The 10627-nt window shown below is 35.9% G+C and overlaps 1 protein-coding gene across 1 annotated transcript in view; it reads left to right on the top strand.

Annotated features, from left to right (window-relative positions):
* The first annotated feature begins 2088 nt into the window (after positions 1–2088).
* Positions 2089–10627, top strand: part of MUC19 (mucin 19, oligomeric) — a 205316-nt gene continuing 196777 nt past the window's right edge. The window contains 3 exon segments of the mRNA XM_011973120.1: positions 2089–2193; positions 6944–6976; positions 9119–9145. Coding sequence (XP_011828510.1) covers positions 2142–2193; positions 6944–6976; positions 9119–9145 — 112 coding nt within the window. The 5' untranslated portion in view covers positions 2089–2141.

The following is a 10627-nucleotide window of genomic DNA, read 5'->3' as shown; positions in this document are numbered from 1 at the left end:
ATAATGCTATTAACAGAAAGGGATGATGGGAAAGAGGTGTTGGATGTTGAGAAGAGAGAAGATATGAAATGGAAGTGTGTGACAGCAAATGGAGTAGAAAATATAATTGCCTAGCTGTCTTAAGGGTCAATTTGGGGTAATGGATTTAAGAGAGACAAGTCAGCATGTGGTTCGTAGATGAACAAGTTGTGTTCATCTGCATAGTGTAGTTGGGAACAGGAAAGAGTTTAATTTAAGCCATGGTTAGGGTTGTGCCAAGCAAGTGTAATGAAATGTTCCCTGATTCTTCTAAGCTAAAAGTAATCTCACCTTCCTCGGAGCTTCCATACCATTTCCATTCAATCTTGCTTGTTGAAATGTTCTATCTTGCATATATTCTTGGTTGCTTAACAGCCCCTGATAACTTTGTATCATTCTAGTCTCTTACATGTCTAAGCCTACTGTGAAGCATATAGCAGAATAATTATGTCATAATGATAATCTAAAAAAATGGCTTTCCTGGGATTAAATCTTCTTCACAATGAAGTCATGTATGATAAAGAAAAGAACATCATCAATGGCAGTGTTACTGTGAGTCACATGTCTCAGTGTATAATATAGTTCCCTCTGAACTATATTTTTTTCTATATTGGAGAAAAGTCCTTTATGTACCATCTTAATAAATTTGTGAATCATTGAAAGAAACAAGGCTGGGTTTTGGAAAAATGACAAAGTCAGTGAGTCAGTTGTTAGTCTCTTTAACCTCCATTTGTTACCTCTTTCTCTGTTCTTGGAGTGAGTCCTCTTCTCCAGCACTAAAATATCTATTGTTTACCATCTCCAAAAGCCTGACTCAGAAAAAGCTCTGATACTTATACTGGTGTCAGATTTAATATTGCACGGCCTTCAGTAAATGTGCCACCTTGATCAGGCAAATGCAATTAAAATGTTTAAATCTGTTAAATTCTGTCCCCTTTGGAAATAATTTAAGACTCAACAAATAGACTAAACAGATTTGGTCAGCCAAGGAGCATGTGTAAAAGCATTCAATATGCATTGGTGAGGCCCTCTGAAAAGGTAGGAATTATTTATTTGTTCTAAGTTAGTTGAGTCATGAGTGAATAAAGGGGAAGAAAAAGGATGTTGGGCCATACCTTTTCCCCCTTTCCTGGATTCTTCTGCTTTTCTGGGGAGAAAAAACTAAGGACTGCTTTCACTTTAGCTGCTGAAGTCTTTCCTTGGTAGCAGCTGGGAGCAGATGAGGAGCAAATGGCATCATTGAAGCTGTGGAGTTGGCCTTTCCATTTTCCAGGTCCACTTGACTGGCCCAAGAGATTCCTCCCTTGTCAATCCTCTCTACCCTGTTCATCATAGACCAGATCAGAACTTCTCTGAGATTCTAACTTGAACTTATCTCTTTACCCAGGATATCTAGATATGTATTGATGAATGACATTTTCTATTTAAATTTGTGTTTGTCCTAAAACATTCTTTTTATGTTGTTTTCATTTTAATATATTTTCTACTTATTTATATATCTTATTGTAAAATAAAAACATATCATTAGAGTTTTACATATCCTTTTGAATTATAAAGCTATTACTGTATATTTATACATCTTAGGGCATCTACACCTATACTTACGCAATGCATTTCTCTAACATATTGGTAAGTAAAGAGTTCTTTGTTTCAAAGTAGGTTAATGTTTAAAACACATTTTGTTGTTAAGGGAAAGACAATTACAATATTTAATCACAATATTTGAGTTTCTTGAGGTATTAAGACTTCTGCAGTGATTAATGGAGGACAGATAAATGTGTGTATCCTTAGCTTATTTAGTTTTTAATCCTGGGGCTTTTAGTTCCTGGCTTTGCTGTTTGCACAGGGCGGCAAGAAGGCATGTTCTGGGTTTGGTATGAGCTGGATTTGGTCCAAGATAGAAGATTGGTCATAGGAGTAAGGCACTAAACTGGCTGAAAATGGATTTCATCTTTGGCAGGCTATGACATTTACCTTTGCTCTCTCGTCACCAAGTTTACCACACCTAGCCCATGATGGCAGACAGTGGGATGAGTGGGTATAAAAACCAAAGTTACAGGGGCCCTTGTGGACTTGTCTCTCCAGAATGACTATGCCCCATTTCTAGGTCTCAAATCACAACCATGAAGTTGATATTATGGTACTTGGTTGTGGCTCTTTGGTGCTTCTGCAAAGGTAAGAAACTAATTTAAAGAATTCTTTCAAATGTGATGACCCCAAGTATACATTTGTTTAAATGTTTAGTGTTCTGTACATCAAACATTTTCTTCCTAGCAATCTTTCTTACACTATGCTTTAGAGTAGGATAAGAAAACCGGATTTTTCATCTTACTGTGTATTACCTCAGCTTTAACAATCCTGTCTTAAGGGTGTGGATACAAGCATACCTTGGAGATATCTCGGGTTTGCTTCTAGATTACTGCAATAAAGTGAATATTGTGATAAAGCAGGTCACACACAGTTTTTTTGCTTCCCAACATGTATAAAAGTTATGTTTACCCTATACTGTAGACTAAGTGTACAATAGCATTATGTACAAAAAACAATGTATATATACCTCGGTTAAAAATTCTTTATTGCTAAGCAATGCTATGATCATTTGAGTTTTCACTGAGTTGTAGTCTTTTGGCTGGTGAAGGGTCTTGCCTTGATGTTGACTGCTGCTGAGTACCCAATGTGGTGGCTACTGAAGGTGGAGAGGGGGGAGCTGTGGCAATTTCTCAAAATAAGAAAGCTATGACATTTGCCACATTGATAGACTCTTCAATTCATGAAAGATTTTTCTGTAGCATGCAATGCTGCTTGACAACATTTTACCCACAGTAGAACTTCTTTCAAAGTTGCAGTCAGATTTCTTAAATCCTGCTACTGCTTTAGCATCTAACTTTGTCTAATATTCTAAATCCTTTGTTGTCATTTCAACTATGTTCACAGCATCTTCACCAGAAGTAGCTCTCAATTAAAGAAATCACTTTCCTTGCTCATTCACAAGGGGCAACTCATCATCTGTTCAAGTTTTCTCATGAGATTGCAGCAATTCGGTCACATCTTCAGGCTCCACTTTTAATTCTAGTTCTCTTGTTCTTTCTGCCACATCCACAGTTGCTTCTTCTACTGAAGTCTTGAACTCCTAAAAGTCAGCTTCTTCCAAATTATTTTAATGTTGATATTTTGGCTTCCTCTCATGAATCATGAATGTGCATCTAGAAAGATGAATCCTTTCCAGAAGATTTTCAATTTACTTGGATTATATTCATCAGAGGGATCATTATTTAGGGCAAGCTATAACCTTAAGAAATGTATTTATTTCTTCAGTAAGAAGATGTGAAAGTCAAAATTACTCCTTTACCTGTCGGCTGCAGAATGGATGTTGTGTTAGCAGCCTGAAAACAAAATTAATCTCTATGTACATCTCCATCAGAGCTCTCGAACTCTTATCAATGAGCAGTAATATTTTGAAAGGCATCTTTTGTACTGAGCACTAGATCTCAGCAATGGGCTTAAAATATTCAATAAGTCCTGTTGTAAACAGACGTACTATCATCCAGGCTGAGTTATTTCATATATAGAGCATGGGCAGAATAGATTTAGCGTAATTCTTAAGGGACCTAGGACTTTCAGAATGGTCAATGACCAGTGGTTTTAACCTCAAGTCAGAAGCTGCATTAGACCCTAAAAAAGAGAATCAGTCTGTCCTTTGGAGCTTGGAAACCAGGCATTGAGGTCTCCTCTTTAGCTACGAAAGTCCTAGATGGCATCTTCTGCCAATCGAAAACTGTTTTGTTTACAGTGAAAATCTATTGTCTGGTGCAGCCACCTTCATGAATTATCTTAGCTAGATCTTCTGTTCTGAACTTGCTGCAGCTTCTCCATCAGCCCTTGCTACTTCACTTTGCACTTTCATCTTATGGAGACTGCTTGTTTCCTTAAATTTCATGAGCTAAACTCTGCTAACTTAAAACTTCTCTTCTGTAGCTCCTTCACCTCTATCAGGCTTCAGAGAACTGAAAAGAGTTAAAGCCTTTTTTCTGGATTACGGTTTGGCTTAAGGGAATATTGTGGCTAGCTTGATATTTCCAGGCTACTCAAACTTTCTCCATATCAGAAATAAGGCTGTTTTGCTTTCTTATCATTCATGTGTTCGCTGGAGTAGCACTTTTAATTTCCTTCAAGAATTTTTCTTTTGCATTCACAAATTGGCTGAGTGTTCAGCACAAGAGACTCAGCTTTCAGCCTGTCTCGGCTTTCCACGTGCCTTCCTCACTAAGCTTAATCATTTTGAACTTTTGATATTAAATGCAAGATCTGCCACTCTTCTTTTCATGTGAACACTTAGAGGCCATTGTAGGGTTATTAATTGGCCTAATTTCAATATTGTTGTGTCTCAGGGAAAAGGGAGGCCCAAAGAGAGGGAGTGGGATGGGGGCAATGACCTATTGGTAGAGAGGTCAGAACATAAGTCTATATTAAGTTTGCCATGTTATTGAGCATGGCTTGTGATGCTCGAAAACAATTACAAGAGCAACATCAAAAAATCACTGATCATAGAGCACCATAACAGGTATAACAATAATAATAAATTGGAAATATTGGGAGAATTATGAAAATATGTTACAAAGACCTGAAGTGAGCACGTGCTGTTGGAGAAATGGTGTCAGCAGAGTTGCTAGTCACAGGGTTGCCACAAATCTTCAATTTGTAAAGCACACGATATATGTAAACATCAGTAAAGTAAAGCACAATAAAATGAAGGATGCTTTTAAATATATGTATACACATTTAGATATATTTGTTTAGCAACTGCCTAGAACTGTTACTAAGAAGATCACGCAACATACATTCAGTGTTGTTTGTTACTGATTTTCATCACAGTTTATGCTTTGATGTTTCTATCTTGAATGCATATCCCTACTAAGACTAAAGACACAAACAGGTAATCATGTTTTTCACAAATCGAGAAATTATCACCAATTAAAAACAGGGTCATCATCAAAAACAACACTTTTAAACTAACGACTTTGCTGGATATTTTAGAAAGTTCATTAATTACTTTCACAAATTAAAGGTAAGATGTCATTCATTTTGAGAAAATTAAACATTAAGCAAAATGAAAAAGTGCCTAGAAACAAACGTTGTTCTGTTCCTGAAAAGGGCAGAAAAGATAACATTATCCAAACGTAAGGGGAAAAGTCTGCAAAGAGCAGGAGATTTTTTTCCATATCTAAACTTAAAAATCTATTCTCTAAATCTGAAAGTAGAACACAAAACATACATCTTACTTTTCTCTGAGATGCCAGAATATAGAGAACTGCAATTATTTGTTATAATTAAGACAAAATGTTTCTAAGTTTAATCCAACTCTCTGGGAAATTGATGAACCATTAGAAAATGATTACTTTGTGTAACAGTGATTTTCAAAATCTTACATAGTGCTTTGTTATATTCTTTTTTTCCTGTTGCATAAATGTGTTTCTTGTTTCCTAAGTAATGGAGCACAGAGCACATTCTTTTCTTTTCTTTTCTTTTTTCTTTTTTTTTTTTGGAGACAGAATCTCGCTCTGTCGCCCAGGCTGGAGTGCAGTGGCGTGATCTCAGCTCACTGCAACCTCCGCCTCCCGGGCTCACGCCATTCTGCTGCCTCAGCCTCCCGAGAAGCTGGGACTACAGGCGCCGCCACCTCGCCCAGCTAAGTTTTTTGTATTTTTAGTAGAGACGGGGTTTCACCGTGTTTGTTCGCCAGGATGGTCTCGATTTCTTGACCTCATGATTGCCTGCCTCGGCCTCCCAAAGTGCTGGGATTACAGGCGTGAGCCACCGTGCCCGGCCCGAGTACATTATTTTCAAAGCATTTATTTTACGTCGTATCACCATAAACATAATTTTAAAAGTACTTGTTGTAAGTATATTAAGTTTCCTGAAGAACTGGCTCATGTTTCTAAGGTAAATTCCTATATATCCATCCATTGTAGATCTGGAAAATGATTATGAGTATTTCAACGGGCTTTCCATAGACAGGCGACTTATCAACAAAATTCAAAGATTTTATGTATTTATTCAAGATGTCATTGTGGGAAATGAGAAACATACTTGGAAAACTGCTCTTTGCAGAAATCCTAGGTGCCTTATTTGAAATGAATTTTTGTTGCTGTTAGTCTGATTTATGTTTCATATACAGATTCTCATAGTTTTCAGTAGGTTATAGGATGATAAATCTTGGGGCCTGGAAGTTGCTGAAGGCAAATATTTAGTCAGTATCCATATAATCAATTGGAAGAAACATTTGCATTGTTTAATCAAGCATAACTATATAGAAAGAAAAAAATTTGAAAAACACTTTTTCTGGTTAAGTAGAAAAAAACAGTTATAAGAGACATAGTTCAGGTGTGAATATGCATAATCTGCTTTTATTTTTTTTTCCTCAGGCTATCCTATATTCTCATTTAAGTCCATATAATTGATTCTGTTCTTTTATTCTTGTTTCTTTTTTGTATAATTCACTGCTTATGAACACATTACCCAGAAAATGTTTAGGGGAAATAAAAGCATGTGAAATTTAGATCAGAAAACATACTTTAGATAAACAGCTGTAGTTGTGTGAAAAAGATATAAAGTACTGGCTAATATTAATTTGTGAACTTAATCTATTTGGTCATGCATATTTTCAAGTCTGAGTTGGCATTGAAAATTTTGATATCAAGTATGCTGGTAGGTCTGTGTTACATAGATCATTTCCTATTAAATAGAAAACCTGCAAAATAATAAATTACCATTAAAATATTACACTTACCAGATAAAAACAGTGGATTGCTTATATTGAATTTTAAGGAAGAATGAAAACAAAAAGAACATCTTTTTCATTGTCTTAAAATATGTTATAGAGAATTATAAAATGACTTGTTTTGTTTTTTTTTCCATTTAAAAATAGATGTGGAAGCCCTACTTTACCGACAAAAATCAGGTCAGTATCTTTCAGGAATTAATCTTTGCTTTGAAACATTATGCTGCATTGTGAGGTTGCTTTTGGAATCAGAAAATTAATGTGTGTCCTACACACTTGGTTTTGTGAATGAGCTCCCATGACACCCCGTTTACTCCACGTGACTCTGAACTCTTTAAGGACAGATTTTGGTCTATGCTGCTCACCCTGTGTTCATAATGCCAAGAGCAGTGGCTGCAATGGAGTAGGTCCTCAGTACGTCTTTGTTTTAAATGAATAAAATAAATTGGGATTATCAATATAAGATTTATTTTTCCTACAAGAATTTTCTACTTGAAATTAACCAAATGCTTTGCAAGGTAAACTTTCTGAAATAAACCAAGGATGCCCTAACTTCTTACCAAAGAAGACGAGGAACTTCTGAAAATAGCTTAATCTTTTTTAAGGGCATGAAAATGCATGTCCATTATCATATTACATTCTATACAATGATGCCCTTGGAATCTACTGACTTGTGTAAACAGTTTGTCCCTGTTCTGGAGATTGTTTCTGAGTTTCTGTGTCTGCTTTTGATTTGCCTTTCTGTCCTCTCCTTTCTGTTCAACAACTAACTCTATATTCATAGGATCATCATGTCTACTTTTAGCAGTCAGTTCCAATTCTTACTCATTGTTTTCAGTCCACTGGGCTGAGAACACCATCGATCCAAGCTCATTAGCCTTGTACCTGTGGTAAGGATGTGCACTCTGAGTGAGGCCTCAAAAGATTTCTCCTGATGGGTACATTGAATAAGCAAGAATTTATACGTGGGCTGGATGATATCTCTATTTGCCACAAGAGGATTTCGGGACAACTTCTTAACTGCAATCTACATTTCAGATAGTTAGAATTTTCCAGGTGTTTAACTTACACAGAGAATATTACTGTGCAGTTTTCTTTTGAAGCATTTATATTAAGTGTCTCCAAGCCACATCTATAAACCATTTCTTCTTAGCCTTTGGCTAGACATGTGTGTGTGCATTTGTTTGTGCAATACATAAGATTTGGTTTTGACAACAAATTTATGAGAACATATGGGAAATACTTTATCTTTTAAATGTGCTATTTACTGTTTGTCTTAATTTACCCCTTCATCTCTGGGATAGGTTTACTAACCATAAGTCCTGGATTATCCTGAATTGGATTTTAGTTCAAATTTCTAAAAGTTTATCTTAGTATCAGACCATGTGCCTTGACTCTTTATTTGAATAATGCAGTCAGTTTGGGTTTAGAAAATTTAAAGGTTATAGAGCATAGAGAAGCATTTAAAACAAACCACAATCCTGTAAATCTCCAAATAAAAATGTTACCGAAAACATCTTTGAAGTTTCTTTAATATGCAATCAACATGCAACTTTATGCAAAATTCGATTACCATTGTTAAGTGTTTTATTTCACAGAATTATTGAGAAAATTATTTTGGAAACCAATGACTTGATGTATTTAATGCAAATATTTTTATATTTGTAAATCTTAATAAGTGCGTGTATATGTAAATTATACTTTTTGTTGTAAAGTACCCATTCTTATTGTGAGTTTTTGACTCAGCTGTACTTACAATAGCTTGACAAGGTTGTACATTTACATGCCATTTATTTAAGTATGGAGAAAGTTTACCTTGATTTACAATAATGACACTTAAATAATTTTTAAGTTGTGTATACATAAATTTTAGTATTCAGCTGTAAACTAGAAATTGTAGACATTTGATTCAGATTAAGTAATTGTAGTTTATTCAGTACCTTTGTCACATGAAAATATATTTTAACTAAAACTTCTGCATTTTACCAAAAGAATAATTAGTCTTTTGAAGCACCTGTTCAGGCATCTAAAAATTATTGAGTTTTGCTGCATTCTAATTTATGCATTTAGACTGGGCATGAGAGTGACTGGAAGATTAGCCCAGACTTTCTCCTTTATGGCAGTGTTCTGAAGATGCAGAAATGTACCATGGGCAATGGCTAATTACCGTATTTACGCCTGAGTATTAAATTCAATGAATATATCTCTTTGGGAGCACCTCCCAAAGACAAGAAATGACTGCAATCAATATTCACTTTCTACTGGCAAATCTATCATTTAGAGACACCACTAATGACAGCAATTCTTCCTTTCTTTGTTCAGATGGTAAAATAGCAGCAAGCAGATCAGGTAAATTACTTTATTCTCTTTTCTTACACTGTTTATACTCAAAAGCAATAGAATGGTAGTGCTTTGCTTTGGACCTAGGGCGTATCTCCCCTGGAAAAATCCTTCAAATGCTTAAAATATAATCTCTCTTATTATTACAGACATGCTTTAATGTGTTTTTGTATAATCTGGGCCAGACATTTTAATCTTTGATCAATACTTTTACAGGTGGTGAAATTTAAAATGGAAAATTGCTCTGGTTATTTGCTTAACCTAAAATATCTTAAACCTGTGATAGAAATGTGTATGCAAATTTAAGATTTTACTTTCCTATATTTTCATTGGCAGGACATGCTGTTGCTTTTCTCTTCCAGGATTGATTCCTTAGTGATCTGCTTTAAAATCAATCTAGTTTCAGCAGTTTTACTAGATCCCATCAGGTGATTGAATATCACCATTATCCTTTACTGTTTTTTGTTTCTCTACCCACTGAAATGGAAAAATGAGCCATAGCAAATCAACAAGACTGCTTAATGAAGTTTTTCTGAAATCCAGCATTAAGATTATTGCTAATATCAACTTAGATTCAATTTTATTCTGATCTATTGTACACAGCAATCAAAACAGCCCAATATACTTTCCTGTGCTTTTCTTATAGGCATTTTACATCCCTACCTCATTCTACAACATAAATAAAATGTAATTTCAAAAAGTCTTCTTTGAGGGAAAATAGAAACTGAGATTAAGCAGCAGCTCAGTTGAGTCAGGAAGACAGCAAGATTATTTTTCACAACTATGGACGAGACTCATTAAATTCCATCATAGTGATATAGTAAGAGTTTCTCTACAAAATCTGGTTGTTACTTTTGTAAATGGGGGTATACGAGTCTTCAGCATTCCTTTAGAAGCCTCCATTCACAAATGAGAGGGAGGTAAGGGTATGCTTGGGATTTTATAGTTCTATGAAAGTTCCTTAAAATTCTGAGGAATTGAATTTATTCCCATGTGTCTCAGAGAACTTCCAGGTCTGGGTATTATTTAGGAGGGACATGAGGTTCTCCAAGGCTAGAGCTGTCTTAAGTGAATAAAAATGGCAAGCAAGAAAGTCCCCATCAACCACTCAACCAGTCAACATAAAACTGGACAAACTGACCAGGCACGGTGGTTCAGGCCTGTAATCCCAGCACTTTGGGAGGCTGAGGCAGGCAGATCACGAGGTCAAGAGACTGAGACCATCCTGGCCAACATGGTGAAAGCCCGTCTCTTCCAAAGAAGAGAAAAATTAGCCGGGCATGGTGGTGGGGGCCTGTAGTCCCAGATACTCAGGAGGCTGAGGCAGGAGAATTGCTTGAACCCAGGTGGTAGAGCTTGCAATGAGCCAAGATTGCGCCACTGCACTCCAGCCTGGCAACAAAGCAAGACTCCATCTCAAAAAGCAAACAAACAAACAAACAAACAACAAACAAACAAAAAAACTGGACAAACTTCAGGGCATTGTTATCC

This window comes from Mandrillus leucophaeus, unplaced genomic scaffold, assembly GCF_000951045.1.
Source record: "Mandrillus leucophaeus isolate KB7577 unplaced genomic scaffold, Mleu.le_1.0 Scaffold1344, whole genome shotgun sequence".
NCBI lineage: Eukaryota > Metazoa > Chordata > Mammalia > Primates > Cercopithecidae > Mandrillus > Mandrillus leucophaeus.
Note: the sequence above shows the minus strand (reverse complement) of the source record. Positions and strands in the feature narration are given on the sequence as shown.